This window comes from Capra hircus, chromosome 29, assembly GCF_001704415.2.
Source record: "Capra hircus breed San Clemente chromosome 29, ASM170441v1, whole genome shotgun sequence".
NCBI lineage: Eukaryota > Metazoa > Chordata > Mammalia > Artiodactyla > Bovidae > Capra > Capra hircus.
The window spans coordinates 40,596,672-40,611,656 of record NC_030836.1 but is presented as its reverse complement, the minus strand read 5'-3'; the positions used below and the strand labels follow the sequence as shown (position 1 = coordinate 40,611,656).

Below are 14,985 nucleotides of genomic sequence, written 5' to 3'. Positions count from 1 at the left end.
GTCACGGTCTGGAACAAGCGAGGATGCCCCCAATCTAAAGACGAAGCCCTTCCACACCCCCTCGCCAAATCCCCCAACCTTCAACCCTGTAGGCACGGCAGGCCTCCTTGGCAACTAGGCCCGCCCTTCATCCACACTCACCAAGCTCAGCCTCTGCCCACTGCCCTCCACCCTGGCCGAGCCCACCTTACCCTAGAGGCCTAGGGCGCCCGCGCACTCGGTGGCCCCCTCCCCGAGCCGGGCCCCGCACCAGGAATCTTCACAGGAACCGTTATCCAGTCCGCGGCACCCCCTGTGAGCAGAAAGGCGCGAGTCGAAAAGTGGGATTCGGCGGCGACCCCAACAAGGTGCCCGCAAGGGGGCGCGCGTTCCGGCCCGCCGCCCTCCTGCCACGACCCTCCCAAAGCGCACGCCCGAGCGGGGCCGGCGGGGAGGCGGGGACTTGCTCCCCGCGCCACGCGGCTCGACCAATAGGAGCGCGCGCAGCAGGGCTCGGCGCCAACACCCCTCAGTGGCTGAAAAACCGGTGCGCGAGCCGCGGGGGTCGGGACGCGCACCAGCGAGCCCGCTACCGGAGCTTGCGAGGCCGGCGCGCGCTACCCCGCGGGTCCTGTGCGCGCGCCTGACCGCAGCCACCCAGCCGGCGCGCGTGCCCGGCCCCGATGGCCCCCGAGACCCCGGCCCAGGGGCCGACCCCGCGCTATTTCACCTGGGACGAAGTGGCCCAGCGCTCTGGACGTGAAAAAGAGCGGTGGCTCGTGATTGACCGAAAGGTGTACAACATCAGTGAATTCGTCCGTCGGCATCCCGGGGGCTCCCGGGTCATCAGCCACTACGCGGGGCAGGATGCCACGGTGAGCACTGCCAGACGGGGGCACCGGAGGAGGCGGGACCGGACGGCTAGAGCTGGAGGCTCAGCGTGCGAGACAGGAAGTTTGGCAGTCGTGGCTGAACACTCTCTAGTTCTGGGAAAAGCCGGGAGGCGCAGGAGCGTACCTGTTGCTGGGTGACTGGGTGTGCTGCCAAATCGGGATGCAAGGGCAGGAGAGGCGGCGAAAAAGGGGAGTCTGGGGAGTAGGGACGGAGGCTGGCAATGTGCACGCACAGACAAAGGGCCGCGCCACCGCTCTGTGGGCTCTGTTTGCGGCCCGGAATCTGCTGTCTCGAAGCGTGGGCAGGCCGGGGAGCAGCGCTAGGAGGGAGAAGAAGCTCCGGGGCGCGGGGCTCCCCGACGGCGGACCTGTCGAGACCGAGGGAGGAGGGGTCAGTGGCGGGGAGAGGGATTCTTGATCTGTCTGGGTGGCTGGCAGGGAAGCGCAGCGGCGTCTGGACCGAGCGTGCCTGGCTAGGCTGGCGAGTGGAGGCAGGACGGAGAACTGAGTTGGGGGAAAGCCACCTGGCGTCCGCTGTCTTGGGAACCCCCTGCACAGGGTGAAGACGAGAGAGGGGATGGGACAGCACTGGCCAGAGACGCCTAGCACCTGCTCGTGCCCAGGGAGGAATGGGGCCATTGTGCGGAAGGTGGGGAGCCTGCACCAGCATACACTTAGCTAGGACCCGAGAGCAGTCCCGGAATCCCGTGGGGAGGTCACTCAGCCTCAGTCCAGCAGGGTCTCCAGCTATTTGCCACAGCGGACGGCTGTTTGCACTCCTGGGCTCTAAGCCCGGTGCTGGTGGCATCCCTCCCTCGGGCCAGCGCGCTCTCCAGCCCCGATTCTGCCGCTTCCCTCTCCAGACAATCTGCTAGCACCTCCCTTCAGAATTCCAGAGCTGGGGGGGGGGGAGGGGGGCGGGGCGGGGGGTACTCCTTGGGACCCAGAGGTTGGAGCTTTTGCTTCGCTGAGTCCTCTCACCCTATATCCTTCGCCTGGCGCCGCGACCCCTGCTACTGTTCTCAAGCTTTCTCCCTGCTATCTCAGAGCGCCTCTCGGGCCACTAGGGTTCTTGTGATGTCGCGGTGGAGCCTAACCGTGTGAGGACCAGCCCCTCCCTCGGACGCGGCAAGCCTGGGAGGCTGGGCTCGTCTCCGGAGAGACCACGGGGGCGCGCAAGCTGTGGCCGAAGGCGAAGATGTGGACTGGCGCATGCGTAGACGGAGCAGGCCCGACCGCTGGGGCTTCTTGTAGTGTGATTTGGGGGCCGGGGCCGGCCGCAGCGGGGAGCGCGATTGGTCCGGACGTGTGGTGCCACTGGCCGCCGGCTCCGCCCCGGCTCCCTCCTCGCTAGTGGCTTTGCCTTAGGGCCTGGGGGCTGTCTGACCTTCAGGACGTTAATCTCATCAATTCAGTCACTGAGGACCCCACCTTGGAGAACCAAAGTTGGTGTGCCAGGGCATGGGGTGTTCAGAATGGGAGGAGAAATATGGAAGGCCGACCGGAACGACTGTGGAGCAAAGGGAGAGAAATGCACAAGCCCCTAGTGGACACAGGGAGTCTCCCTCCTCACGTTTCATGAGCCATCCAGAGGAAAGGCCAGCCCAGGCGCGGCTTTCTGTGATCCCCTTCCTCGTGCTTCCTGTTCCTTGGTGTGGTACCCTTACTAGAACACAGATGCTGTGGGTGATCTTGAGTGGTGGACACTAGGGACTAGTCTGGGCAGTTTCAAAAGGAGGCTGCCTGGAGGGCAGTGGCCTCCGTTTGAACTTGGGTGCAGTGTCCTTGCAGGATCAGGAGGATGGCCTTTGGTGTGAGCCCTCCACAAGCCCAGGGGGCAGGGCTGACTTCCTCACTGTTCTGTCTTCTCCCCATCCTTGCAGGATCCTTTTGTGGCGTTCCACATCAACAAGGGCCTTGTGAGGAAGTATATGAACTCCCTCCTGATTGGAGAGCTGTCTCCGGAGCAGCCCAGCTTTGAGCCCACTAAGAATGTGAGACCCTGTGGTGATGGAGGGGCAGCGGGTAGAAGGCAGGCCTCCATATGCTCACAGGTGACCACAGTCAGTAGTTCTTGCAGATCTTGAGATCCTTGCTTCTCCCACATAGTTGTTGGGTTTCAGGGCCTTTGGAAGCTGTGGTTCTCACAAGGCTACCATCACTACCATCACCATCCTCAACCCGAGACCAATCCACTGAGCACTTAACTCTGTGCCAAGTATAACATCATATAATCCACAGTTCCAGATGAGAAAACTGAGGCTCAGAGGTTAAGCAACATGACCAGGGATCACACTGTCAGTAAGTGGCAGAGCAGGGGTAGAATGATTGTTTCACTCCAGAGGCCACATGGTCTTAGACCTGATCCCACAGCACCTCCTGTTATCCTTGGCATTGTGGTACCTTTACCTAGGACTCTGGGCTTCCTCGGTTATCGCAGTGGGAGTGCCTTGAGCTTAAGAGGGATCTTGGCTCCAGTGCTGGGTTGCACTGGGGAGAATAACAGCCTTTCCATCTCCACTCTCCTACAGAAAGAGCTGACTCATGAGTTCCGGGAGCTGCGGGCCACGGTGGAGCGGATGGGGCTCATGAAAGCCAACCCTGTCTTCTTCCTGCTGTACCTGCTGCACATCCTGCTGCTGGACGTCGCTGCCTGGCTCACTCTCTGGTTCTTTGGGACGTCTTGGGTGCCCTTCCTCCTGTGTTCCGTGCTGCTCAGTATAGTTCAGGTGAGAGCCCTGTCTCACCCAGCATCTGTAGGGTAAGTTCTTTTTACCCCTTAGGAGGCCACTGAGGACACAGCGGGAGAGTTGGTACAGAAAGAGAACGCCTGTCCCGTTGTCTGTGGCTTCTCTCTGCTCATCTTCGCCACACACGCACCTTCCGTTTCTCCCGCTGCCTCTAGCTGCTCCTCCCAGGGTTCCCTTCTTGCGGCATGTCTCCTCAGAAACTTCATGTTCAGATTCTGTTATGGTCCACGAGTGCCAAGAACCAAGGTTCTGGTTTCTCGGTAAAGCTTGGCTTCCCCCGCCCCCCACCACAACACCGCCCCAACACCTGGCTATCAGAACCCACTTGTTCATGAAGCCTCCTGCTTGCCTGAGTCTGTCACTCTGTCCCAGTCTGTAGTTCTGGATGTTTAGTCCATCAGAAGTCACAGAGGCCCAGAGCTGGAGACTCCGAAGAGCAGAGAAGGGATAGTGAGTGGCCCCAGGTCTCACGTGAGTCAGTGGCAGAGGCAGGACCCAGACTTCCTGACTCCTTTCTGGACGTACTAGCACAGGCCAGCTGGATGAGGGAAGGGGGAGAGGCCGAGTCAGTTCAGATGGACGCAGGGCCGCTCTCAGCACTAACCCTTCTCACTCAGGCCCAGGCTGGCTGGCTGCAGCATGACTTTGGACACCTGTCCGTCTTCGGGACCTCTAAGTGGAACCACCTGGTACATCATTTTGTGATTGGTCACCTGAAGGTCAGTGGGATGGGGAGGAACTCTCTGAAAGTCGAGCCCGGGGGAGAGGGGACACAAGGTTTCATACTCACACCCCACTTTTCTGTAGGGGGCCCCTGCCAGCTGGTGGAACCATATGCACTTCCAGCACCATGCCAAGCCCAACTGCTTCCGCAAAGACCCTGACATCAACATGCACCCCTTCTTCTTTGCCTTGGGGAAGGTCCTGTCTGTGGAGGTGAGCAGAGGTATCAGTCTTGGAGCACAGAAACCAGCCAGCACAGTGGGCTTTCGGGGAAGTGCTCACCGTGCTGGTCTGTGTGGTAAGACATTGTGGGCCGGGCTGGCCGGGCGACTGTTTGGAAGTCGTGGGAGGCCATAGGGAATAAACAGGCTGCCCAGGACAGCCTAAGTCCTTTGTAGTGAGTTCAAGTCAGCAAATAGCTGTTGCAGAAAGGTACCACGTGCTGCCAAGTACCCAAAGGATGACCAGATTGCTGTGCAAACACTGCTCAGCCTTGAAGGAAGGCGATGGATGGTCCTCCTCGCAGGTGCTTTTTAGACACCCCCACCCCAGGCCATCAGCCCCCTGCACCTTGTAATCGTCCCAGTCGCATCCTTCGGTGTCATCGTCTCCCCCACAACAGCTAGACTGGATCACGCCTCTGATGCCCATCGCCTCGAATATTCATCCACCGAGTAACTCTTCCCACCCACCTGATTCTAGTCTGACGTTCAGGGTGGTCAGCTCTGGGTTTGAGTTGCCATCTGAGGCTGTGAGCAACAGTTACACTGCAGCCGCTATGGGATGAATTCCTGAGAGTGGCTGGGAGACCTTGGGAGCCTGTAGTGAGTGCTAAGCAACAGAAGGCTGTGAGTGGCCAGTGGAGTTCTTTGAAAAGTTGATTTAAAACCCTTTGTCCCAAGGCTCTGGGCAGTAGTCAGTTTTGCCAGGTCCCCCTCCCCGACTCCATGACATGCTGTGACATTTCAGCACACCTAGAATTAAACGGGTGTTAAAGACATTTCAGTTCCAGGCCTGAATTCAAGACTGCCTGGCCCTCCTTCCTCTCTGGCCATGAGAAGAACTCTGTGGGAAAGTTCTGGCAGCACTGGCCGTCCTAGCCCAGGAACCCCTAGCTTGGGGCTTGTACTTCCTCTGACCACAAGGTTCTAATTTTCCCACTTCCTGAAAAGAGACTTACTTGGTTGCTATATGCCCAACACTGTGCAAATGACGTACCAGCCCTGGCCTCCCCTGGCTTGGGTGGCTCCTTAGAGAGCAATGTGGGCTGTTTACTGGGCAGAGCATGAGGCTCCTGGTAGCCCTTCTGTTGTCACTATAAAGATTTTTTTTAAGAAAGGATGAGAGTCTTAAGTGGAAGGGAACCTTCTCACACCACTGCCTCTGTTGCTTCTTTTTTTCCCCTCTGTTGTTTCTTGGTACTCAGGTTTTTAGGAAATTCCTTTCTGTAGACACTAAAAATAGAGAATGCTCTGGGACCAAAATAACTCTCTGGTGTTTTGGGGTTTTTTTTTTGTTTTTTGTTTTGATTTGTTTAGTTACAAGGCCGAGGATAGGCTGTCTGTTAGGAAATGCGTGGGTTATAGACTGCTTGGCTCTTGGTTCAGCTTCAGAGGGTCTAGACTGAGCACTGACCCCTGGGCTGACCCAGGAGCATCTGTCCCAGTGCCTCGCAGCTCCCCTGGAGAACAAGGGAAGCGTAGGGAACTCTTCATGCTAAAGATAACTTTACTGGCCTTCAAGAGCTGAAACAGTGGGGCAGTTATCAGCATTGTAATGGCCATTACAGTCTTGATTGCCATTCAAGGAGGCAGCCTGCAGACAGAGCTCCCTTCCATAACAGTTCCAAAACAAGGCCAGAGTTCTACCCACCTACTCCACCAAACATGGCAGATGCTTCTCTTCCAGCTTCTCCCTCTTAGTTAATGTTGCCTGGGATGGGATGCTGCTTTCAAAACATATTCCCAGTCCATAGACGTCTCCGTCTCCTCCGCCTCCCATCCCTGGGTCTGGTGCATCTCAGATCTGGAATACTGGTCCAGTCTCCTTGCTGGCCTCCTGTCAACTCTGCCTGCCCCCTGTGGTTCATTCTCCCCACCACGAGCCAGAGTGAGCCTTTAAAGCGCAAAGCAGATCCTGCCACCTGCTGAAGGCCAACCAGGGCTTCCCATCACTTTTGGAATAAAACCCAAACTCCTTCCTGTAGCCTTCCCAGGGCCAGCGAGATTTGCCATCCCTAGTTTTCTGGCTTTATTGACTGTTCTCCTTTTTATATTCCCAGCGGCACTGGCCTTCCTCTGTCCCTTGAACACCCCAAACCTTTGTCCCCTCTGCTTTAAATGCTTTTCCTCCCAGTGTCAGCACTGCTGGCTCCTTCTCGTCATTCAGGTCTCTATTCTGATGTCAGGGCCCCAAGGAGGCCGTATCTGACTATCCTACCCAAGACACTGCCTCCCTCCCTTTCGGTCATATTTTACCGTTTTTAATCTGTAATTATCTTCAATTCTGTCTATAAGGTCATTACCAGCTTCCTCTCCTAAGATTATAAGCTCCACGAGGGTAGGAATTTTATGTTGCTTGTCTCTGTATCCTCACACCTAGAACAGTGCCACGCACATAGACACTTAACTTGTTGAATGAATCAGTTAACGTGGGAAGAATGCTGCATTTAGCAAAAGTGCCTGGCACAGTCTCAGTAAATGTTCTGTCAAAACAGCAAGTGGACTTATGAAGGAAGGATGAGCTCTGGGGTATCCTGCTCTGGGGTAGAGTTCCTCCTGTACCCTGTGGTTGTCTGGTCACTAGAACCAGCGGGGCACGTGGGAGCTACTGAAGGAGAGTGCAGAGCTCCGCCGTCATGGTTTTGAATGCTCTCATTAGGGGACCCTGGCTGAGCTGGCAGCAGCTCGCCTTACCACCTGCTGGCTTGCCAGGACCTTCAGATTGCCAAGCTGTTCTTGGTATTCTTTCCACAAATATTTGGCATACATTGCTTAGCTTTCAAGGGATTTTATAAAGCTCATGTTGACATCTGAAGAAACCAAATTATTTTGGAGAAGGTCAGGGGCTTGGATATAGAGAGACTGCTGGCCCGCATAGGGGTGAAGATGGTTGTCTGTGGAGACCCTGGTATCAAAAAAGTACCAGATGGAGACAGGAAGGGGAGGTGGGGGCCCCTGGAAACCTGACAAGGGTGTCTCTGGATGAACATGAGGAGCCCTGAGGACCCCCAGGCTCTGCTGTGCTCATGCCTTGTACGGGTGTGAGCCACCGAGCTGCGTCCGTGGTATGGCGAGCTTAGCAAGCCCAGCAGATTGGGCTTCATGCGCCAGGTGCTGGAGGTCAGGCTGGGCCTATGGGAGCCTTCCATGGCGCCAGCCACCTGACGGCCCCTGCCGTGGGCTTCTGCTCCTGCTCAGGGAAGAGCCAGTCACCAGGGGAGGGGGATGGGGGGCTGGCCTGTGGGTGCTGATTTGTGCGTGCTTTTCCTTCCCAGCTCGGGAAACAGAAGAAAAAGTACATGCCCTACAACTACCAGCACAAATACTTTTTCCTGAGTGAGTATCCTCCTCCAGCACCAGGGGGGCTGCTGCCTTGGCAGGGGCTGCCAACTGGGGTGTGAGTACGGAGTAAGCCTCCTGGGATGACAGTGTTTGAAGTTAAGGCTGGAGGAAATTCTCCTCATGGAACAGGTTACTACCTGCAAGGGAACAGTCTTAGCTTCTAAGGGACAAAGTCAACAGTTAGGCTAATGTTTGGTCAAAGGTCACTGGTGTTGGGATCAAACTAGTTCCTCCAGGCCCACCCTGGCTTCCACAAGGGAACTGAGTGGTGGGGAGCAAGCCTGATTAAACCTGTGAAACTTCACTTTGATTTGTCAAGCATACAGCAGGGTCAAGGTGGGTGGGGCACAGTCCAACTCCCTGGGGGATGAAAGGCAGCTAGACTAGCAATGGGAGGACTGGACCGCAAGAGGGAGCGGAAGAGACAACATTTCTATGGTTGTTTTAAGCTCTTCTTTTTTTAAAAATGCTCATTTATTTGGCTGTGTTGGGTCTTAGCTGCTGCATGAAGGAGCTTCGCTGTGGATCGCAGACTCTAGTTGTGGCATGCAAGCCCTGGAGAGCACCAGCCTCAGCAGTTGAGGAGTGTGGGCTTAGTTACTCCATGGCACATGGGATCTTAGTTCCCTGACCAGGGGGCAAACCCAAGACCCCTACACTGCAAGGCGGATTCCTAATCCCTGGACCACCGGGGAAGCTGTTAAGCTTTTTCTGAAGATTGGTGCTGCTTTAAAGATCTGCTCCATAACGCCTGTGGTGGTGGTTTAGTCGCTAAGTCGTGTCCGACTCTTGCGACCCCAGGGACAGTAGCCTGCCAGGCTCCTCTGTCCATGGGATTCTCCAGGCAAGAACACAAGTGGGTTGCCATTTCCTTCTCCAGGGGATCTTCCCAACCCAGGAGTCGAACCTGGGTCTCCTGCTTTGCAGGCATATTCTTTACCAACTGAGCTCCGAGGGAAGTCCTTCTATAATGCCTAAGGAATTTTAAACGTCAGCCATTCCCCCAAGGCAGGAATGATTCCATTGATCCCATTTTAGTTCAAAGGAATTTATCTTAACTGCCTGGAATTCCATCCCTGTGGAGAAATGGGGATGGGATAGAAGGGTGGGACAGAAACATTGGAAGAAAGGCTAGAATCCATGGCACATCAGGATAGAAGAGCCAGGGGTGAGCGTCGTGATGCTGGGTTACAGGTAACGTCAGGCTCTGCAGAGAAGGGACACAGGGAAACCGACTAGCACAGTGGATGGGCCGCTTCCTCAACTCCCAGTTCTGAGAGACGCTTTTGCGTCCCTTCCCACAGCTGACCTCCAGGCTGCTTCAAGTTGGGCAGCACCAGCTCATTTCCCTAGTGCAGGGAAGTGAGCTTTCAGCCTGTGGAGGATCAGCAGGGTCCCCCCATTCAACACGCACACTTTCCAGCTCCTGTCCCTTCACCCGTGTGGTGGAGCAGCCAGGAGCAGGGGCCTGATGGCTGCAAAGGTGGGCATAAGGCCAGGAGAAGGCAGAGGCAGAGGCAGGGCTGAAGACAGCAGCTCAACTTGGGGAGGGTGAGCAGCGCCTTCTTAAAGGCACAGGTGCAGGGCAGCTTCCACACCAAGTGAAGCTTGTTTCCCCAGCTGTCCTCTTCCACTGAAGAGGATTCCACACCCTACCCCTCACCCTCTCAGCATCCATGGGAGATTCTTTCTTCAGACTGGCATTTATGCCCACTTTCAGTGCCTGGTCGGTCCTAATGGATTGACGGGGGTGGCTGGAGGGGTGACAGGAGATGGCAGAGGGGCAGCCCTGTGCTGGAGGCCATCTGTCCCGTACCAGCTGGCCCTTGGCAACCCTTCTGCGGCTCACACTTCCTCCCATGTCTCCATTTCCTCCCTAGTTGGGCCCCCAGCCTTGCTGCCTGTCTACTTCCAGTGGTATATTTTCTACTTTGTTATCAAGAGGAAGAAGTGGGTGGTAAGTATCCATTGCCCCCAGATCCCACATCCTTTGTTGCCAGTACTCTGAGGGCTGGGAATGGGGTTCCCCAGGGAAAATCCCACTGGGGTTTACTCCAGGCTTAATTTAGAGCAAAGTAGCAGAACCAGGTAGAGACCTCCCATATCTCTAGATGAGATGATTTGGGCTCAGCAGGCAACCTGACTTCTGATGCCCTATTTCATTCAGCGAGTATCTCCTAAGGTCACTGCTCAGCATAAAGCAGGGGCCAGGCTGGCTAGGGGGAAGAGGAACGAGAGACGGCCCCTACTCTCAGGAAATGTCTGATGAAGCAGAATGTGATTACGACCAGAGAAAAAAGGTATAGGCTGAAGGTTCTGGGATTCCAAAAGGGAGCCGACTGCACCTGGCTGGATGGGAGGCATCAGAAAGGACTTCTTGACATCACTTTTCTAGCTGGCCATGGACAGGTAGAGGTTGGGAAGTGGGAATGGACTCTGAGCAGAGAAGCTGGGAATTAATGGGCGAATATGGTCACCAGACGAGGGGTGCTGGACTTGGGTGTCAGGGGAGGAGAGTGATGCAGGAAACTGATTGACAGTTTGATCAGGGTCCTGGCACGGACTGAGCTGTGGTCCTGGAAGATTCATTTGGCAGCCGGAGGAAGGCCAGAGAGGGGTTAGGGGGAACCGGAGACAGGGAGACCTGGCACCTGGGAAGGAAATAAGCAAGGAGGGCTGGGGGCGCTGCTCGGAAAGGAGCAGCAGTGCTAGATGGCACTGGAGGGGGCAGCTGAGAGAGGCCGCCGTGACCACTCATCTCAGGACCCAGGAGGGTGGCTGCGCCGTGCAGAGAAACGGGCACTGCAAGAGGAGAGGCGCTCTGTGGCATCACAGGGCTCTCTTGCCTCTCGCTGCAGGACTTGGCCTGGATGATCACCTTCTACGTCCGCATCTTCCTCACTTACGTGCCGCTGTTGGGACTGAAAGGCTTCCTGGGGCTTTTCTTCATGGTCAGGTAGTACTTGATGGGGGAGCAGGGGCTGGTGCAGAGAAGTAGACGTTTGGGAATAACCAGTCTAGCCTGGGAGTGTTGGCTGGGGAAGGTGCTGGGCTGGAGCAGTTATTTGAGGGGGAGTGACAGCTCTGGGCACTGCTTGAACTGATTTTGTCTGGGTGCCTTATCCACCAGGTTCCTGGAAAGCAACTGGTTTGTGTGGGTTACACAGATGAACCACATCCCCATGCACATTGACCATGACCGCAACATGGACTGGGTCTCCACCCAGGTAAGGGACAGTCACTTGAAAGACGTGGGCATCACAATTAAAAGGGTGGGTGGGCACAGACCCAAACCTTGCCTCGTTAGCTGGACACTTCTCTCTGGCCACCACGTGGGGAAGGGAGTGACTGAAGCAGGCCAGCTCTGCCTGAAGAGGGCTGGGCTGGCCCTTCCATCGGGTGCCCAGAGCCATGCTCCCCTCTGACCTTCCCCTCCAGCTCCAGGCAACATGCAACGTCCACAAGTCAGCCTTCAATGACTGGTTCAGTGGCCACCTCAACTTCCAGATTGAGCACCAGTGAGTAGGGAGGCCGGGGAGGCAGGGGCTTGGGGAGGGCTCACGTCGGGGGGAAGGAGGGGGTGGTGCAGGGACAGAGGAACTGGACCCACTGACTGTCCCCTGTTGTCCCTGAAGTCTTTTCCCCACGATGCCTCGACACAATTACCACAAAGTGGCTCCCCTGGTGCAGTCCCTGTGTGCCAAGCATGGCATAAAGTACCAGTCCAAGCCCCTGTTCTCAGCCTTCGCTGACATTGTCCAGTGAGTATCTGAGCTTGGAAAGAGGGCAAGGTGGCGGGGTCGGTGATGAGAGTGCAGGGTGGGAGCCACCGCAGTGCTCCCCGGGTCTTCTGGAATGGAGGGTCACCCAGCAAAGGGGCCTTGCATCAGCTCTGGAAGGGCCTCGCTGCTGCACTTCTGGTGGGTGGTCTGCCTTTGGGCTCCGCTCTGGCCCATTTCCCTCACCACCTGCCTTCATCTTGCCCCCACAGCTCACTGAAGGAGTCCGGGCAGCTCTGGCTAGATGCCTATCTCCACCAATAACAGCCGCCTCCCTCTGCAAGAAGGGTTATGGCACCAAAGCAGACGGAAGCTTGGGGGCAATGCCACTACAGTCCTAATATTCAGAGGGGGTGGGTTTGAGGAGACAACAGGTTTGCACTCAAACCCCTCCCCTTTATTTTCCAGGCATAGATCTAAGACGCAAAGGGGTGAGGGAAACACAAGCCCCCTGAAAGTAGGGGTGGAGCTTCTGGGACAGGCCTGTGAGGTTTTTTGTTTGTTTGTTTGGCAGATGCAGGTGGCTGGAGAGCTAAGAGGGAGGCAGGAGGGTGTAAGAATAGGGAAGGTCTACTGAGCCCAGAAATCAGGAAGAGATTTAGCACTGAAATTTCACCCAGGAAGGGGAGGCACTTAGCCCACTGGTCCACTTCTTGGTGCCTTCTCTACCCTGGCTTGCAAACCTCAAGAGGTTCACGGGCTGGAGGAAGACAGAGCAGCTAAACTGCCTGGGCAAGATTTAGAAGTCTCAGCCTGGCACAGTGCGGGGCCTGGGAGCTCAGCTCACTTTAGGGCTAGGTGTGACCCTTGTCTGCTTCAGCCTCCTCAAGAAGCAGCTTTCCCACTTTGAGAAGCAGGGTGGCAGAGGGGAGCAGAGGCCAGGGCTGTGCTGTTGGAGGCATCCAGCCCTGAAGGCTGCTAACACTACTGGATTTGGTCTTGTGTTCGTCTGGGGTACCAAGGGAGCATGAGGCTGCCAGTGGAGTCGCTGGCCATTAAAAATCCTTTCAGCTTTTGATTGGCCTCGTAACTATCACCCAAGGGACAGAACACTCCTAGGGTGCGGAGTCCACTTCTTGCTCCATAAGCAAGTTGGGCATGTGCAGCACTCAGTCTTCTCCAGAGAAACAAACTGGGGCTCCCAGTGGCTTCCCTGTACTCCCCTACTTCCAATTCCAAATTTAGTAAAAATAGCAGTCAAGTGAGCGCAAGTGACCCGGCCACGGGAGAGACTGGAATCACTAGCCATGATGAAAGCACAAGAGTTCAGTCACAAAGAACATAATGGCTGTAAGAGATTTTCTATAACAAATTATGTTACAGCATCACTTTTGAGCAGGGGCATTGGGTAAATATAGTGACTTCATAGTTCTTATCAGAAATAGGAAGATAAAAAACAGAAGTCTGACCATCATTCCTGTCCTTTAGAATCCTTACTCTGGCAACTATGTTCAGGTGTCTTTCTCTGCTGCAGACCAGGTAGGAATTTAGGAGAATCTCTTAAAAGTGTATCAGTCTAACACTGAAATACAATTTTTTAATCCCTTTTTTTAAATTGAAAACAGTTTAACCCATCTCTAGAGAGGGAACGCCAGGACTGTGCCCCCCCCCGGGTTACCAGCACCCCCACCCCCATAGCCTTTCAGTTCAGGTGAGATCAATTCACCTGGTCAACAGCATCTTCTCTAAGCATATTGAGTATTCTGGACACTGGAAAGAGAGAACCTTAAACTAGAAGAAAAAAGCAGAGGCCTGGGAGCATTCACGTTTAGTTTAAGAAGAGAATGGCAAAGAGATGAGAGTGATAATCAGGGCGATGAAGGGCCTAGGGCATGTTGGGGTGGGGTTAGGGGCACCTAACAGGGTTTGCAGTTACTTAAAACAGACTTTTACATACAGACACACACAGGAAAGCAGGTTACAGATTTTAGGTCTTTTCCACTGGGGCAGAACAGCTGAGAGCAGAGTTGGAGAGTGCTTTCACTGGCTCCTTCACTCTGGAACAGGTGCTAAACCCAGCCTTTCAGGCCAGCTGGCTTTGGGCCCAGGCTGCCCAATCTGAGCAAAGCTAGTGGGTCTTACTGAGCCAAGTCCAGGTCCTCAGAGCACCTCAACCACTGCGGCCTTCTCTCCTTAGTCTGGCCTGTGGTCTCACATGGCCACAAAGGGACAGACGAGTAACAAAAAGCTCAGAACTGCAAGAGAACATGAGAGATCTCACAATGACAGGGCCCACACCATGACAGGAGCGAGCACGACTAGAGGGTAAGTTGTCTCTCTAGTCATAGACGTGGCAGCACTAACATTTGGACTCACTTTTTAAAAACTCCAACTTCTAGGCTGTCTTGTTACTTTCGTCTTCCTACCACTCTGCCACAGGCCTTTTAAGTAGGCCCTGTGTCAGCATCCTTTTGGTGTGTACCAATTTTGTTACCACGTGCCGATGAAGTCAAACTGAGAAATAAAAGTTAATTTTGACCAAACAAAGGCTCTTCATTTATAACCCATGATGCTTTCCTGTACCTCTTGATAGGGCTGCCTGTACCTCTGCCTCAGATTACTACCTACCTCTACGGCTCTAACCTTCTAGAACACGCGCCCCCTTGGGGTACAGGGAGGATCGTCAGGCCCCTCTGAAAAACACCAAGGTTCAGACGAACTGTGGCAAGAAGAAAGGCCAGCCCCTTCCCATGACACTCAAGTGTTTAAATGCTAGACTGCCTGTGTACACTAAGCAGTTTCAGCACTCAGTGTAGACGGCCTGCATACACTTAAGCAGTTTCAGCGCTCAGTGTAGACGGCCTGCATACACTAAGTGGGTTCAGTGCTCAGTGTAGACGGCCTGCGAACACTAAGCGGTTTCAGCGCTCATTGTAGACGGCCTGCATACACTAAGTGGGTTCAGCACTCAGTGCATCATCTCCTATCGTGAGGCAGTGCCCTCACCCTTTTAAACTCATATCTAATCTCAGTGTAGGTGGTCTCCATAAGACTGCTTTTTTGCCAACTCGAGGTCCTCAGAGTTGACTGCAAAGCAATGCCCTTTTTTTTTTTTTTTTTAAAGCAATGCCCTTTTAACCAGTGCCCTACTAGAACAGCTCTCCTCTCCAGGCAAGAGTATTAGAATGTGCTAAATAAAATGTGCAGGACTAATTCTCCCTGCAGTGGTTAATAAACTAGAAAAGACCAGGTAATTCCGAAGACGAAGCACTACCTGCCACCACAGAAGACAGGCCCTCAACTAGGGCTACTGTGTCAAGGCAGTAACTCCTAAGTCTTCCCACTTCTGGGCCCCCAT

At 54.9% G+C, this 14,985-nt stretch overlaps 1 protein-coding gene across 4 annotated transcripts; it reads left to right on the top strand.

Moving 5' to 3' along the window:
* On the top strand, nt 514-14,170 carry FADS1 (fatty acid desaturase 1). Of its 4 annotated transcripts, none has more exons than XM_018043053.1 (12): nt 514-854; nt 2,756-2,866; nt 3,404-3,601; nt 4,240-4,341; nt 4,430-4,558; nt 7,842-7,902; nt 9,789-9,865; nt 10,767-10,864; nt 11,039-11,135; nt 11,347-11,426; nt 11,544-11,669; nt 11,900-14,170. In XM_018043053.1, exons 1-12 carry the CDS (start codon nt 663-665, stop codon nt 11,949-11,951), a joined length of 1,323 nt encoding a protein of 440 aa, XP_017898542.1. In that variant the 5' UTR covers nt 514-662; the 3' UTR covers nt 11,952-14,170. The 4 variants fall into 4 exon arrangements, with proteins under 4 accessions (XP_017898542.1, XP_017898544.1, XP_017898541.1 ...); XM_018043055.1 differs by lacking the exon at nt 514-854 and adding an exon at nt 892-1,014; XM_018043052.1 differs by lacking the exon at nt 514-854 and adding an exon at nt 1,021-1,263.